The sequence below is a fragment of the Solanum verrucosum genome, unplaced genomic scaffold, assembly GCF_900185275.1.
Source record: "Solanum verrucosum unplaced genomic scaffold, falcon-dt-bn FXZP01000126.1, whole genome shotgun sequence".
NCBI classification, from domain to species: Eukaryota; Viridiplantae; Streptophyta; class Magnoliopsida; order Solanales; family Solanaceae; genus Solanum; species Solanum verrucosum.
Genome location: NW_026020033.1, coordinates 559,760 through 579,072, shown reverse-complemented (window position 1 = coordinate 579,072; position 19,313 = coordinate 559,760). Strand labels below are relative to the sequence as shown.

General features: G+C 34.5%; 1 protein-coding gene across 1 annotated transcript; it reads left to right on the top strand.

The window, feature by feature from the left end:
* The first annotated feature begins 18,032 nt into the window (after positions 1 to 18,032).
* On the top strand, positions 18,033 to 19,313 carry LOC125821608 (uncharacterized). Its single transcript, XM_049501026.1, has one exon. The coding sequence runs from the start codon at positions 18,033 to 18,035 to the stop codon at positions 19,311 to 19,313; it is 1,281 nt and encodes a 426-aa protein (XP_049356983.1).

Here is a 19,313-nt window from a genome sequence, read left to right as displayed (position 1 = left end):
ATTACAACACCAAAAGACCATATAGACCAAAAAGAAAACTAACGGAATGTACTTGTTATAATTGTGGAAAATTAGGACATATAGCTAGAGATTGTAAATTATCTAAAAGTCCAAAGAAAAAACAAATATCATAAATAATAATAGACGATGAAAAATATACGCAGATAGAATACTTAGATTATGAATTAGAAAGTGAAGATAGCATATATGAAATATCAGAAAATGAAATAGATAATGACATAGAAATAGAATCAGATAATCTATAATATAACAAATGACTGAAGCAGACATACAAATAATAAATAAAGAAGAACATCAAGACGAAGAATCTTTAGAACAGAAAATAACATTTGATAATAGTATATTTGAACAAATAAAAGGAAAAGAATTAGACCTAAGCATAGCAAAAATATTCGAAATACCAACAATAAGAAACTGGTTTAAACGACAAAAAGTAGAATATTATGTAGTAAGTCAAAGAGAACATATCATAGATTGCAAATACACTAAAGGAAAGGCCAAAATACCAATAATAAATAAACGAATAATAAATAAAGAAATACAAGATATTAAGGCTAAAATCCAATTAAATATGTACATTTAGGAAGAACAAAAATATTAATAAAACAATGTTTTATAGAAGGAATAGATACACTCATAGAAATATACTTAGCAGATGATAAAATTATACAACCCATAGAAAAAAGTATAATAAGTTGTCATGACCCAAGCCTAGGGCCTAGATGTGACCGGCGAATGGGGAACCCGAAGGAACCCTAAACATGTGTGGCGAGTGACCATCAATATAGTATTTCCAAAGCCTACCACCCCCTTGGAGAGGCGAAAGAGGTACAAACCCCTCAATGTGGTTACCCGGGCCTACCACCCCCCGAGGTAGGGACCAAGGTACAAACCCCTCGATATGGTTATACGGGCCTACTACCCCCCGTACTAGGCAACCAAGGTACCAACCCCTCGATACGGTTACCCGGGCCTACAACCCCCCGAGCTAGGCTTGGTCGACTCACAACACTTATATAGAGAAAAACATATACATGTGTCCATTTCATCATCATTTCAATAATTATATAACCATCCGACTCATAGGACGTACATTGGACCTTCCATTTCCTAAGAATTCTATAAATTGGCATTTTATCAAGCACATGGTGGGCTACTGTTCATGAAAATAAAATCATATATTTCAAGAGTACTAAGTCCAACCAATTCCAAAATCCATATAAATCAGCCCACCAACAACATACATATATATAAATCAACCTTCATAATTTGATCATGGAAGCATGAAAACCATAAACATCACATAATAATTCCATTTCATGATAATATGCAAAATAGACCATAATACGGTGTGTAGTAGTAATTTCATACTTCAAGAGTTCATAAATAACCATAAGGACCCATAAATTTGAAGTAGTAATAGAGGATAAATGGTTGGACTTGTGAAAAGGAAGGTTTCCACAATCAAACCCACATACCTCAACTTTGGAGAATCCTTGATGAAGATTGGAATGGAGAATTGAAGCTTGAGATTGAGTCTTGAATCCGGAATTAGAGCTTGAGATGTTTGAATTTGGTTGAGGATCTTGGTGGAATTTTGGAGAGGGCTTAGAGAATGTTTTTGAAGTTAAAAAAAAATGACTAAGTACGGGACATATCCCCTTTTTATAAAAAAAAACGTCCCCAACCCGCCTAAAAAAAATAGCTCACTGGAAATTGTAAATCTGCACAGACAGGTTTTACGAAAATGGTCATAACTCCTTCATCCTAACTCGGAATGAGGTGAAACCAAGTGCGTTGGAAAGCTAACTCAAAAAGCTTTAATTTAATAGGTTGTGGCCCTTCTAGTTCCTTGTGTGCTAAGAGATATGCCCCTTTAAAGTTAACCCTCTAAATCGCATTTTTTGCAATTTTTGAATTTTGATACGGTTGCTCTAAAATTCGGGTTAGACCCATTCCCCACTCAATTTGACCCCATGAATAATAATATGAAGTCGAATTTCCGAAATCATGCACAGATTTTGAGATATATGGAAATTACAATTATAGGTGTTTCCGAAGCACATTTTCGGGCATTTTTGGGGTCGTTTCGTAAGTGCAGTAAGAGGTAACCTCATATACCAAAAATTTAAGTTTATAATAAGTGTTAACTACTCAGTAGCAATAAATGACAGAAATATAGATAAATCACTAGTATTATACTGGCGAATATCAGGGATAGAACTAGCCCCAGGAAGTAAAATATTTACAGCTAGATGTAAAAACTTATATGTTCTAACCACAAAACATAAAATAACAGCAAAAAATAAAATAGATAAAATAAAAATAGAAGATCCCTTTGAAAGGATAGTCACAGTCATAGACAAAAATGACTATAGTTATAATGAAATTGATATAGAAGAAGATTTAGAAATAGTAAAAGAAAGACTAAGTACATCAAAAAGAATAAACAATCAAATACACCAACTTTCATCAAAAATGAGTACCTCAAGAAGAATAGAGAAAACCTCACAAAAATCAATGGAAGACGAAATAAAACCACATCATTACTACATAACAGGAATAATGGAACAACGAAAATATTTAATATTAATAGATACAGGACGAGAAGAAAACTATATTACAAGAGAATTAGTGACGGAAGATGAAATAACAACTATTGAGCAATCATGCCCCGAACTACCAAAAGCATTAATGTATACCGAAGAAACTACAGAAAAGGAAATAATCATTGGAGGAATACCAATAGTGATAAAATTTAAAATATATCAAGGAAATGAAAATATCATTTTAGAAATAAAATGGTTAGAACAAGTAAAACCATATAATCTAGAAGACAAACAGTTAATAATAAATTATGAAAATAAAAGAGTAATAATAAAAAGAACCCTAGTATGAAAATATACATACTTGCAAAGATAATAATAGAGGGATATTACAACAGATATTATACACCAATGATAGATACGGGAGCAGAAGCCAATATATGTAAATACAATTGTTTACCAGAAGATAAATGGGAAAAATTAAAAACACCGATAGTAGTAATAAGATTTAATAACGAGGAAAGCATGATTACATATAAGGCAAAAAATATAAAAATACAAATATGGGATAAGACATTAACTATAGAAGAAATATATAACTTTGAATTAACTACAAAAGATATGCTATTAGGAATGCCATTTTTAGAAAAATTATACCCACATATAATAACAAAAACACACTGGTGGTTCACGACACCGTGAAAACAAAAAAATAGGAGCAAAAAGAGTAAATAATAAAAAACGAAAAACAACAGAATGGATAAAAGGAAGTGAAAAAATTACACAAAAATTAGAAAATATAAAAGAAGAAGACCCTAAAATAGAATTAATTATATTCTCTATAGATAAAGTAAAAATAATTCAAAATAAGTTAGAATTATTATATAGTGAGGATCCCCTACAAGGATGGGAGAAACATAAAACAAAAGTAAAAATTGAGTGAATTGATAATAATAGTATAATAACCCAAAAACCATTAAAGTATAATTTTAATGATTTAACCGAATTTAAGATACATATAGATGAATTACTAGAAAAAGGATATATACAAGAAAACAATAGTAAGCACACAAGCCCGGCATTTATCGTAAATAAACATAGTGAACAAAAAAGAGGAAAAAGCAGAATGGTTATTGATTATAGAAATTTAAATGCAAAAACCAAAACATATAATTATCCGATACCAAATAAAATACTAAAGATAAGACAAATACAAGGATATAATTATTTTAGTAAATTTGATTGTAAATCAGGATTTTATCACTTAAAACTAGAAGAGGAATCTAAAAAGCTAACAGCATTCACTGTACCACAAGGATTTTATGAATGGAATGTATTACCATTTGGATATAGAAACGCACCATGTAGATATCAACACTTTATGGACAATTACTTTAAAAAAATAGAAAGTTGTGTAGTGTACATTGATGATATATTATTGTATTCCAAAACACAAGATGAACATATAAGATTATTAGAAAAATTTATACACATCATAGAATATTCAGGTATAAGTCTAAGTAAAAAGAAAGCAGATATAATGAAAAATCAAATAGAATTCTTAGGAATACAAATTGATAAAAACGGAATAAAAATGCAAACACATATAGTACAAAAAATAATTAACTCAAATGAACAACTAGACACAAAAAAGAAATTACAATCATTCTTAGGACTAGTAAATCAAGTAAGAGAATACATACCAAAATTAGCAGAGAATTTAAAACCATTACAACAAAAATTAAAGAAAGATATAGAATATCATTTTGATAAAAAAGACCAAATACAAATACAAAAGGTAAAATTATTATGTAAAAACTTACCTAAACTATATTTTCCAGATGAAAACAAAAAATTTACTTATATAGTAGAATCAGATGCGAGTGAAAAAAGTTATGGAGAAATATTAAAATACAGATATGATGGCAATACGATAGAACATCATTGTAGGTATTATTCAGGAACATTTAATAATACAGAAATAAAATGGGAAATAAATAGAAAAGAATTATATTCAGTGTATAAGTGTTTATTATCATTTGAACCATATATTGTATATAACAAATTTATTATAAGAACAGATAATACACAAGTAAAATGGTGGCTAACAAGAAAAATACAAGATTCGGTAACAACAAAACAAATAAGGAGATTGGTATTAAATATATTAAATTTTACATTCACAATTGAAGTAATAAAAACTGATAAGAATGTTATTGCAGATTACCTATCACGACAAAGCTACTCAGACTGAGACTGAGGAAGAAGATATAATCGAAAAGATACTCAAAGCTATTACTACACTTTGTACAAAAGTGGATAGTATGAACAACGAGATACAAAATCTAAAGACTAATAAAGATAATCTGAAGTCTAAAGCTAGTCAGCAGCATGACTATAAAAATGCGGAGCTACGTCGATCGGAAGACGGAAAAAATCCAGAGCTAAAAGGAGACGATGGGAAACTCCTTAAAACCCATAATGTTTGTTTAAATACAGCTGCAGGTACAAGCAAACAAGTTAGCGATAAACAACATAAAAATGCAAACTTAAACCAGCTATTCGCAAAACCATTTACCCAAAGGACACCTAGACATATGTCCATAGAACCACAAACATCTACATACGCAGATAGTTTGCAAAACCAAAATGAGAAAAAGACATATAACTACATCACACGAACCTATATCGAAAATATACACAAAATCCAAACTTATTTAAACCGCAACCCCATATCAACTACAAAAGAACCAAACCAAGATTATTTGACACAAAAGTTACAAGGATATAACAAGTTAATTGCACGGCCAAAAACTAACGCTAATTTAGTAAGAACATGTTACAACTACGAACTGTTAAATACCGTATACACATACGACGGAGAAGAAGTTAGTTGAATACCGGAGCTACACAAAGCATTCGTCACATACAAAAGAGTTACAAAAGGAAATTTATTTTATATAAAATTCTATACAGCACCAGCGGAGATATTATACGAGGAAATAAAACCTCCAATACAGGTTATCAAGATAGGACTGACTAAAGATATGATTATACCCGAAGACATCGGATAACAAGAAGAGATATGCAAAATAGAGATACCAAGTTTTTATGCCAACAAAAGAATAATTGGCATATCAACTATCATACAGGAGCTAGCAAATAATTATTTAAACGGAAACGCTATATGGAGCTACTATGCAAGAGATCAGCTAATGATTTATTCTAATTCAAGGGAGCTAAGGAAAGCAGATATGGATGAAGTCCAGAGATGGATTTTGTCATTACTTAAGCCAGAAGAACGACCTACGACGAGAGCACTAAAAGTAGGATTTATTTCAACGAAGTTATTAACCAGATATTGCAAACTAATTGGACACAAATACCCTGATCACATATGTTCAAGATGCAACGGTGAAGATAACATAATTCCAGATGTCGATTTAGAGTAAAAAAAAAAAGACGATGAAGATAAGATGCAGACAAGACAAGATGAGATATGGACAAAAAAGATAAGATGTAGTGGCGTAAAATAACGTGACAATGTAAATTATTAGTCATGCATTATTATTGTAAAAAGACAAGGTAGTGTAAAATAGTCAATAAGTGCATGTGCATATTAAGGACAAGTGTAAAAGTTAGGAGACAAGGTTGTAAGTAAGTCTTAATAAGATAGTAGTAGATTAGAATAGGAAGCTATTCATGAATAGTAGTAAATAGTAGTGGACAGGTGTAAAAAATGTATTAGGATATGTGTTTAGAATAGTAAATTTGTATGTCTATATAAAGACTTAGTCGTAAACATTGAAAGGCAGGCAACGCCTAAATAAAAACTCTCTTTTTAAAAAACTCTCTTAAGATACTAAATACTTAAAAGTTAATGAATAAATCTGAAATCCAATCAGATATTGCAGATAGCATGGCTAAGCAAGAGGCAAAGGTATATTGTTCAAAAAATATGCGGAACTAATTTCATATATTCCTGAATATCATATATATGATTGAATAAATTTATGTTAGTTATTATGTATTAGAATTATTTGAATCATGATTTCTAGTTTATTAGCACACTGGAAACAGGGAGAAAACTTCTATACTATGTCATCCTAATGTTGAAACCGGTAGGCGAGGAAGCCGTTTAGGGGAGTAAACAAAGTTGAGGCACTGATAAGAAGGAAGTATCCGCTAAAGTACGATGCTAGTAGTGACAGGAAAACATGATAAATATAATCTAGTTCATAATGATCTTATATGAATTTAATCAATTATGAATATGATAGGAAGGAATAATTTGAAATAAAAAATCTGCATGATAAAGAACATGACTACTTACGTTCATAATGAAATGATAAAAAACTACGAAACTTTAATATTATATATACTTAAAGATATAAAAATAATTGAATTAAGAAGGATCATATGGGAAAAAATATTTAATGATAACGAATCAGAAGATATATTAAACCAACAATGGTATGAAATAGACTTACATGAGTTAGACTACGAAAGAATAGAATGGTACGATTTAGAAATAAATTCAGACTAAAATGAACTATGAATATTTACAATATTGGACAGAATCTATGAAAGATATAAAATTATTAGAACAATTAATGGAGGAAAATTTATATATGTACCAAAGAACCCAAGATATGTTATATCTAGAATATATCATAAATAATATTAATGAAATATTCAAATTAAAACAACTATCGAAAGAATATTACAGTAAATATTCTTATATTTTACCATGAATTTCACACCTAATATTAAAGAAATATCAAGATTAAGACACTTAGCAAAAGAATACTACAATAAAATCTTTAAAATAAAATACTCACCTACCACACTACCACTTCCATGAATCCCCCAACTACCAGTTCCGCTCCAAAAAATGGTATCAAATTATTGATAACTCCTAGTAAGTCTATGCTAAACATGTTCACATCTCATAGTCATATCTATACTCAAAGGAGAAAATCAATACAACGTATATATGAGAGGTCTTATTCCTTAACCTTTCTTAAATTCTTCCAATGATGCAAATTTCAAATACCTTGAACTCTTTAACACAACAGGCCCTTGTTCCTCTTGCTAACTTGGTTACCAATCTTATCCTTTGACCAACAACCCATGAAAATTTTACCTTGTACCAACACTTTTAACTGAAACCCTTTCTTAGGTCATTTCACAGTCAAAAGTAACAAACTTTACGATCCAAACCATGCACAAGTACTTCAAAATTCTCAATACTCAATTTGATCGATCATTTCATACCTTACCTATCCACACATTGACAAAACATACTACCACGATCATAAACTTACAATGAAAAACTTGAATTCTAATTCCAACCATACCAGTTACCAAAATCAAAACCACAAAGAAGTTATCACCACAATCGAGTTGAACATCTGTAGACTTCTTTCTGAAATCTTATCAAACAGTTTCTAACCCATATGAATGACATGTAACACTATCACCTTAACAAGAGCAAAAGAGATGGAATCACGTGTTGTTGATCCCAATTCTTTGCTCTCTCTAAAGATACATCTTTGTCACTTGCAATGAGAGTAAATATCATTGTTCTCGCCTCCTTCTGAAGGCTAAACTACATCCCACTTATTCTTTCCACTTATGACTCTAGCTCATTTTAATTCCATTCGAGTTGTGTGTTAACATATTATACAATTTTCTAAACGACCACACTACTCACCAAATAGTAGCAAACCACAACTTTAGATACCCATAAATCATTATTACCATATTGAATCCATTTAATTTACTATCATTATCATATAGTTGTATCCTGGTCATAATCCATCACAAACTCTTATTATTGTTATACTCAATAGCCATTGCCATCACCTCAAAGTCAACTTTATCATCAACATGAGACCATAAACCAGTTATACCAACAAAATTTAAAGGACTAACTCAATTTTTTATGCACTTTCTTACTAAAATCATCAATTGCCTTCACACAATTATACTAGTTGGGACATTTTTTTTACCCATAAGCTGCCCATTCCGATATCGATCCACTCTCTTGGAGCTTATGATGAAATCACTGGTCCTTATTCAGAATCCCCGAGATACACTTCACAACCTAAACGCATTAATACCATACCAAAAATCTACAACTAAAATCTTCCTTATAAACAATGCTTAACCTAAGCATCTTAGTAACAAACTAGTTGGTTTCTAAAATATGAATGCAACATTGAATATAATTATACGAGCATGTGATACAACTGATAAATCCTTAATTAGTTAGTATTCGCACTTGACAATCAACATATCCATTTTCATATACCACACGGTGAAAATCCATTAGATCCACAACTACAACACATCATACCTACCAAGAAGATCGTACCCAAATAGCCTGCCAATTTCTACCCATTGAATAACTACAAAACATTACTAAATTTGTTCGGTCTCTAACCCAAGCGATATGCATTCTTTTGTTGACCAGGTCGATAGAAAAAGCAACACACTCTATAACTCTAACCAAGTAAGAATCGATACCATTGTAGTAGTCACGTGTCTTGCTCCTCTTTGATATACACTCAATCAATAAAATCTCACTATAATTTGATAACGCTCAAACTATCCTAAAAATATTAAGAGAATAAGTGATTGTTGTTAATTAAAATACCCAACTAAGAGCTAGGGTCGAACCCCACGGGAAGTAATATAGTGCAGGAAATTATATCAAGAAATTAAAGTTGTAAATCAATTCATTTGCACCACGTAAGAACAATGAGTGGATGACTCCACCAAAATTACGAAAAAAAATTGATAGCAAGAGTCCCAATTAAACTAAAGCATTAGAGAATTAGCCAAAAAGAAAGCAATCCAGGGGTGCGGAGATTGGAATTGATGTCACAAATGGGTAAATGTGTTGCTCAATAGTGCTTGAAAATCATGGATAGGTTGGGTCATCTTAAATATCACAGCCCAATGTATACCCTAGATGTGACATGAATTATAGGACCCCGAGAGGCCCTACACAAGATACTTAGCATGCATAAACAAGATAATAGAATTAGAAAGTTCAAAAGATAGTTATATCATAAAGAGTAGTTAAAAAATGAAGCGGAAGTCTAAATAATCTCAAAGCCATCTATTACATCATGAGTGATTCGGAAGTAACACATACATCACATACACTATCTGAAAAATAAAGCCAGAAAACAATAAAAGGTTCGATCATGGGAACATGAGGACTCACCATTACTCAAGACTACCAAAGTGATCACTAGCCACAGGGATACGGAATCAGAGCGTTGCACCCAACAGTTTTAGAAAATGCATTAGTACAAGAATATATCAAGTATGATAGCCATGCATAAAAGTTACCAAATCATGCTAAAAGGGACCTTTCGCAATATGCAAAGACCAAGTTTAAAAAATAAGATAAAAGATTAGAGTGTAATCATAATCATGGTCAATGTAAGTAAAATCATCTTTAAACACGTGTGAGATACTTCTAGAAGTAACTTTAGTTCATCATTATGGTCATAAAGACCATGTGAGATATAACATGGAATCCAGTGTCGACCCCACACCAAAAAGGGGTGTCCTTACTTGCAAAGGTAAGAACCATAACTTCTAGCCTAAGTGAATACACTAGCTAATGTCTATCTAAGAAAACCTATAGTGCAACATAGTTTATGGGACACGGGTAATCTTCACTTGTCCACTCGGTGCTGAGAATAATTCCCACAGAATAATCATCAATCATATTCATCTTATCTTTAAGGGACATGGGTAATCTCCTCTTGTCTAATCATTACTAGGACATGGGTAATCCCCTCTTGTCTGACCATTAGAATAGATCCTAAAACTTGATTCGTAGTTTAGTTGAGAAAACCTTTAACTCTAAGAATCCTTTATGTGAGAAAACCCATTCACATTCATATATAGAGTAATATGTGAGAAATCCTTTCACAACAATCAAAACCAACAACATTTATGCTTTACTCTCAAAGCAACTTAAATCATTTTCATCAATTTGATAGGAACATGCATATCTTCTTAAAATCATCTTTCGTAGTTCAAAACCCACTTTCAATCATCATAGTCTAGAAAATATGGGTCAAGCATGAGTTCATGGGAGTTCATCTTATAACATAGAATTATCTCAATTCATGCATAATAGTTCATAAAATAATTAATTGAATCAACATTGAAAGGAACCATGACATTGAAGAAAACCCTAAATTCAGTTGGAGATTTCTAACTTGTAAATTGGAGAATTTAGGAACCCTATGGAGGAAAGAGCTCCATAGGTGAAGATTATCATTACTTGATGCCAAAAGATTGCAAGGAATGGAGGATTTGGAGACTTAACCTTGAAACCCTAGTCTTCTTTTTCATCTTCCTAAGAGAGAGAAATATTTGAGAGGACGACTTGTTCATCTTTTAGGAATTTAGGAGAGTAAATTGTATTGGGTGTTTTGGGGTTAAAAATCATTATATAGAGCTTTGGGTAAAGGGTAAAATGACATAGTATTGGGTTAAAACGATTAAGGAAAATACCAAGAAGCCCCTTAAAATAACTAACGATCCTCGCCTACGGTCTGACCTATAATCTATAGGTCATACCACTGACCGTCTTGGTCGACCATCGAAGGGTTCAGAGACAACCATATTTGGACCCCCAACGTCGGGACCCTATGTACGGTGTGTGGGTCCCAATTTTTTGTCCTAGAATCTCACTAAGTCTGGGACTCTCCTACGAGACCTACTTGAGGCTCGAACCTTGAATGACGGACCGTCTTGGTGAACACTCAAAAAGTACTAGGACTAGATATTTCAACTCAACTTGGACTTTCCAACAACAGTGCCAACTATGGTACGTGGTCCCACCAACGGATCGTCGGTGGCTCCATCTGTACTTGCACCAGGCTTTTGGAAAAACTAAAATATTCCTTATTTCCAAATACGAGGTGTTACAATATATCCCACTTGGGAACATTGGTCCTCGAATGGGATTCAAGACATCATATGGAGGGTAGAAACTTAAACCTAACAGCCCAATATGAATGCAATCACATCAATCCACATATCCGAGGAGAAAACATAAACTCCAAGCTAAAACATGTTCAAAACATCATTTCATAAGGTCTATATGCAAATCATACTCAAATGCACATAAATATGAAGAAATCAATCAAGCTAACTCATTTTTCTCAAAAATCAAGTTTTTCATGAACATGCATAATGAGGAAATCATGGCAATATCTAAGATACATGAAACCAAAAAAGTAAACCATAAGGAATTGAATACCTCAAGCTAGATTAGGGATGGAGGGAAAGAGATGAGGATAACGGGATAACATATCGGCCTCGGCCTCCCAAGTAGCACCCTAAACTAACTAATTCCTCCAAAAAACCTTCACCGAAGCAATTTCTTTATTTCTCATTTTTCAAACTTGTCGGTCTAAGATCTCAACTAGAATTTCTTCATAAGAAAGGTTATCCTTTATCCAAAGACTCTAAAATGGTAATATAAAGGTAGGATCACCAACACATTTCTTCAACAAGGAGACATGGAAAATCGGATGCATGAATGCCAAGTCGTTAGGCAATTCAAGTTCATAAGAAACTTTACCAATACGCATCAAAATCTGATATGGGCCCACATAACGGGGACTAAGATTCCATTTCTTTCCAAATCTCATCATACCCTTCATGGGTGAAATTTTCAAGTAGACCCAATTATTCACATTGAATTCAAGATCTATTCTTTTAACATCGGCATAGGACTTTTGTCGACTTTGAGTCATTTTTGACCTTTCTCTAATAAGCCAAACTTTCTCCATATCCTCATATACCAACTCGGGACCTATCAAAGTAACGTCACCCACTTCAAACTAGCCTATCAGATATCTACACCTTCTACCATATAGAGCCTCAAATGGAACCATCCAATACATTGAGTGATAGCTATTATTATATGCAAATTCAATCTAAGGACCCTTGAAGTCAATTAAACACGCTCTCATCATATCTTCCAAAGATTGGATAGTATGCTCCGCTTTCCCATCGGTTTGAGGATGAAAGGTTGTACTAAGCATAACACGAGTACCAGGCCCCTTTTGGAAAGATTTACAAAACTGAGAAGGGAATTGGGTACCATGATCGGAGATAATAAGGGTACTCCATGTAACCTAACAATTTCTCTCAAGTACAACTTAGTGTAGTCCTCCGTCGAAAAAGAAACTTTGACGGGAATGAAATGAGCCAATTTTGTCATTCGATCTACTATAACTCAAATCGAGTCATGTTGCCACCGAGTGCAGGGTAAACCAACAATGATCTCCATATTCAAGTCTTCACACTTCCAAGTAGGTATACAAATGTCTTGGGACAAACCTCCCAATTTCTGATGCTCAACTTTCACTTGTTGAAAATTAGGACACTTAGCCATAAATTTTGCAATATCCTTCTTCATTCCATCGACCAATATACCTCTCGCAAGTCACAGTACATCTTGTTGGCTCCGGGGTGAATGGAATATCAAGAACTATGGGCTTCTAATAAGATCTACTCTCTCAAGTCATCTCTATTGGGAACACACAAAGGGCCTTGATAACGAAGCTCACCATCTCCCCCTTGGAAGAAAGCTTCAACAAACGTTTTAAGCACCGTTTCCTTTAATTCAACCAAATTTGGATCAAGACTTTGCTTTGATTTCACTTATGACATAAAGGATGATTCTGAACAATTATGGACCACAAAACCACATTTACTAGAGTCAACCGACCTAACACCCATTCGGGCCAATCTATGAACATCTCGCACCAACTCGTTCTTATTATCCTCTATATGAGAAACACTTCACATTGTCAATCGACTAAGAGAATCTGCCACTACATTTGTTTTGTCGGGGTGAGAGAGAACACTCATATAAAATCATTAAGTAATTCAAGCCACCTTCTTAGACGAAGATTTAGATCTTTCTGGTTAAACACATATTGCAAACTTTTGTGGTCAGTAAAAACATCGACATGACTTGAGAAATCATAAGAGAAGAAGAAATCATTGCGTAGAAAGTCATGCTTACTATCTCCTCCATCGTTGTTATGTAAGAGAAAAAGAGCGAAAAGATTACTTTTATGTAGTGGCCTAAGCGCTAAGAAGTGAACATCATGCTACTCAGACTATATGCTTAACACATGCAAGTCGAACCTTGGTTTTAGGAGTTTGAAAGAGAAGGGGAAGCACCATATAAGTAATGCCTCCAAATCTTTAAAGCATACACAACTGCCGCTAGTTCTAAATCATTGGTAGGATAATTCTTTTTGTGCACCTTAAGTTGCCTTGAGGCATAGGCAATGACTTTCCCATTTTTCATAAGGATACATCCTAACCAAATTCTTGACGCATCGCAATAGACAATAAACCCATCGGTTCCTTCCATTAAAGTCAACAACGGAGCTGAAGTAAGTCTATCTTTCGATTCCTGAAAACTCTTTTCATATGCTTTCGACCATAAGAATTTTTCTTTCTTTTGGGTCAATGCCGTCAATGGAGAGGCAATCGAAGAAAACCCTTCCACAAACCTTCTGTAGTAATCGTCCAAACCCAAGAAACTTCTAATATCTAAAGGGGATGTAGGTCTAGGACAACTCTTAACCATATATGTCTTCCATGGATCTACCTCAATACCCTTTCTGGAAACAATGTGACCATGAAAAGCCACTCATCTTGACTAAAACTCGCACTTACTAAACTTTGGAAAAAGTTGTTGGTCCTTGAGGACTTCCAACACAATCCTTAAATGATCGGTATGCTCATCTTTACTCCTTGAGTAGATCAAGATGTCATCGATAAACACAATCACAAACATAGCTAGGTATTGTCTAAACACCTAATTCATGAAATCCATAACTGTGGCCGGAGCATAGTCAAGCCACAAGACATCACCAAAAACTCAAAGTGACCATACCGAGTTTGGAAAGTTGTTTTTGAAATGTCATCTTCTTTTACCTTCAATTGGTGATAACTCGATTGGAGGTCAATATTAGAGAAGTAACTTGTTGCTTATAGTTGGTCAAAAAAATCATCTACCCTTGGAAGAGCATATTTATTCTTAATGGTAACCTTGTTCAATTTTCGGTAGTCAATGCACATACGAAGTGAACCATCTTTCTTTCGAACAAACAAAACTGGAGCACCTCATGGAGAGATACTCGGTCGGATGAAACTCTTATCCAACAAATATTTAAATTGCTCTTTTAGTTCTTTAAGTTCTGCCGGAGCCATTCGGTACGGAGGAATAGAGATAGAATGCATATCTAGGAGAATGTCAAAATTGAAGTCTATTTCTCTTTCGGGTGGAATATCGGGTAGATCATCACTTCTAGAAACTCATTTACAATGGGGACTGACTTAAGAGTAGGGTTTTCAGGATCCATGCCCCTCACCCTAACTTGATGGTATATGCACCCTTAGAAATCATCTTCGTAGCTTTTAGACAAGAAAAAATCTGACTCTTAGGCATAAAATTCTCCCATTTCCACTCTAGGATAGGCTCTTTGGAAACTGAAACTTGACCACTCGGGTTCTACAATCAATAGAATCATAAAAAGACCGCAAGCAATCCATACAAATAGTAACATAAAAATCTAGCATATCAAGTTGTACAAGATCAACATGAGTGACTCTAAGGAATAAAGAGATGGGACAAGTTCTATAGACTCTGTTAGCCACAACGGATTCACCAATAAGTGTCGAGAAAGAAAAAAGGTTCAATTAACACATTTGGAAGAATATCAAACCTCATGCCCACATATGACATTGATGAATTGGGGTTTTCAACTCATTTAGGGCTTAATATTTAAATTTTTCAAGTCCTCAATGCCTATTTTATGCTCTAAACTGATGTTAAAATGCTAATTTGTAGCAATGAAGGAAAAAGAGCAACGCAAGGGCATTACCGGGAAAATAGGAGTGAAAAAACTAGAAAAGCTGAAGAAAAGCAAGGCTGATGCTCGCCAAAGCTACTCGGTGAGTCCCCGAGTGGACCTTCAACTCGCCTAAAGTTCCAGCAGGCCAGCCCAAGGACAATACCAACTTGGCGATTGGATGGGTATTTTGGTGAGTCACCGAAATGGTCGGGGATGCCAATTTAGCCCGCCAAAAGTTAAAGAGTAGTTGGTGAAAAGGCAATCCAAAAAGTCGAGAAGAGACGCACTTTGCGCGTTGCCTAACAGGTCAGTGAGCCCTACCTCGATCTCCTAAAGTTACAACAAAGAAAGGGTAAAAATTCAATCCAAGAAGGCGATGGAAGGGCGCATTCGGTTCATCGCCGACCAGGTTGGCAATGCCCAACTTATTTCGCTGAATGACTCTAAAGCTGAAATTCTGGGAACGTATAAATGTAAATTTTAAAAGAAGTATATGGGTTCCCTTATTGTCCAGTTCTGGGTTTTTGATCCCTAACATTCTAAACATTGTTCTTTGACTTTTTGAGTAGAGATTTAGGGTTTATTTTGATTTTGAGCTTTAATTGGAGCATTTCGAAGACTTGTGGATTGTTGCCCAAGCTGATGTAAAACATAATTGGTAACAATTTCTTGCTCTTTATGATGTTTGGCTAAAACCCCCATTCTTGGGGGTGTGATTATGTGGTTGAATATTTCAATTAGCTTATGGGTGTTAGTATTTACTGATTTTGTTGTTGATTTGAAGTGGGTTCAGTTGATAGTTGAGTTTTAATTAATGAATTGTAGTTGCAAATGCAATTCTAGCCTAGCATTCTAAGCTTGCTTGAGAAAGAAGATTTAGAGTTAAAACTATTAGTTGATGATTGTAGAGATTAGGTTATTGTATACTTAGCTTGAGAAAGTGGGTCTAATTAACTTCAATCCTACTAATCTAGCTTGAAAAAGTAGATTGATCGAGGTATTGGGTTGTTTATATGTGTTATGTTTGTCGAGGTTCGAGAGAACTCGCTTGATTCATGATAGTTGATTGAGAAATGACTATTGCACCTAAAGCCTAGCCTACCCACTAAGATTCAACAATTTTTGGTAAATAAAAATCACCCATTTAGCGAAATTGGCATTCAATTGATAACACTCCCAAGAACTACCCTCTACTTGGTTTCTCCCGGTTGTTCGTAGTGGTTAACTGTCACTCAAATCTCCCCATTTGACATAAATTGCCAACCCCTTGTTATTTATTTTAGTTTTTCGAAAATATCTACATCTACAAACGATTAGAACACTATATCACTTAATAATTGAATTCTTTACTTTATCACTCCCTGTGGGATCGATCCCAACTCTTAGTTGGGTTTATACTTGTTAGAGACCGCCTACACTTAGAATCTGATGAAGTGTAGTTGAGCGTTATCAAAGATGGCGTCGCTCCCGGGGAGTGGTGTTTAGAATTCTTTTACTAACTTTTAGTTGTGAACTTATTTTGTTCTAGCTGAATAACTTATTTTTGTAATTTGATGGTTGCTCTTAAGCAGGTGAAGAGATGAGTGTTAACAGGAGCAATGATAGCAAACTTGGGAAAAATGATGACATCGGTAACTTGCACGATGTCAATAAAGATCAGTTGGGAAGTACGGGTGCTATTTGATTGCCTCTAATTGTGGGTAATGCGGTGTTTCATGTGACTAGCACTATATTGAAGTTGTTGCAAATGAACGGTCTCTTTGGAGGTCTTGCTACTGAGGATCCTCATGACCACATCCGAAACTTAATGGATGTATGTGGGCCATTTTCTTTCAAGAACATCATTCAGGAGTCGTCCGACTTTGTTTCTTTCCCTTTTCTTTAATAGGGGAGGCAACGAAGTGGCTGGACGATTTACCAAGGGATTCAATCTCTTCTTGGAAAGAGCTCACTGATGCATTTTATTTAAGGTTTTTCCCTCCCTCAAATATGGTGAAATTGAGGGATAATATTCAGAAGTTTAAGCGAGTGGATGGTGAACCAATCCATGAGATATGGTTGAGGATTCAGAAGTTGTTGCTCCAATGTCCAACTCATGGACTCCCAAGTAATGTGTTATTACAATATTTCTATTGGAGCCTCAACTCAGTCAACAAAGGTGTGGTTGACTAGCTTGTTATAGGAGGAATCATGCAACAACTGTTCGATATAGCATCTACTCTTCTTGATGAGATGACAAAAATCAATCGTGCTTGGTAAACTAGAGAAGATCAAGTGGAGAATAACCAAGAGCGATATGAAAACATGGCCAAGATGACGTCCGAGATGGAATTATTAACAAAACAGGTCATGGGGGGTATTCATGAAAACAAAGAGGTGAAAAAGACTAGAGAAGGGTTCTTTCCCGGGATTTTTAAAAGCGGGAGGGAACCAAGGTTGGTACACATATAGTGAGGATGGACGGAGAACTTACAATCGAGATTGGCCTGACCAAAATAACTTTTGGAGAAGAGAAGATGACTATGATGCTTGTTACATGCACATGGGTGATAGCCCAAAATCTAGGGACAATTCTAGAAGCTTTCTGATGGATTATTTGAAATCCCACATTCTAAACAAGGTGGAAGGATCCGACGAAATGTTGAAAGAAATGAAGGCTGACTTCTCATCCTTCAACACTAAAGTAAACTCGGATTCAATCAAGAAACTTGAATATCAAATGAGTCAACTTTCAGCTCAATTAGAATCCAAGCCGCAAGAGAAGTATGCAGATGATATGATGATTAATTCAAAGGTTAATCATGATAAATGCTTGGCGGTGTTGACTCGGAGTGGGAAATCAATAAGTGGCAATGTGAAAGTGAATGGTGAGGCAACCACTAGTAAAGAAGGAGATGAGGCCGTTGGTTTAGATAAATCTGACCAAGCACCGAAAAATGACAAACCTAAAGGGGTTGAGGAAAGTCCAAAACAACTCACCACCGAGGACTTGCAAACATCTTATGATGGGGATACTTCTTCTTCAAAGCCTATTAAACTGTTCCCCAAAGTCAGTCCACCATTCCCTCAAAGACTCAAAAAGCGGGATGAAGATGCAAAGTTTCAAAATTTTCTATTTGTGTTCAAGACTTTATCTATAAATCTTCCTTTAGTGGAAGTGTTGTTGGAGATACTGGGCTATTCAAAATTCATGAAAGAACTAGTCACCAAGAAAAGGAGTATGGATTTTGAAACGGTGGAGGTATCTCATAGTTATAGTGCCATCATGCCAAGCAATGTGATTATCAAGAAAGTTGATCCAGGGGCATTTACTATTCCATGTACTATTAGGATACTTCAGTTTTCCAAAGCTTTGTGTGACTTGGGGACAAGTATTAACTTGATGTCGTATGCCATTTTCAAACAACTTAGGTTGGGTGAACCTAAATCCACAGCAATGCGTCTTCTCATGGCTGATCGATCTATTAAGTATCTCATTGGCATACTTTATGATATCTTGGTGAGAGTGTATAGGTTCATTTTTCCGGCCGACTATGTCATTTTGGATTGTGAGATTGATGGTGAGGTGCCTATTATATTAGGTAGGCCATTTTCTTCTAGCGGAAGAGCCCTTGTGGATGTTGAAAGTGGTGAATCAAAATTTTTGGTAAATGATGAAGATTTTACCTTCAATGTGTGCAAATCGATAAAGCAACCGAGTGACATTAATGTAGTTTCAACCCTTGATGTGATTGATGAGGCAGTGACTAGTGTAAGTGAGGTGTTTCGTGTGGGGAAACCTCTCACTATCGTCCTTCCAAATTATGATGAAGATGAAGTTTAA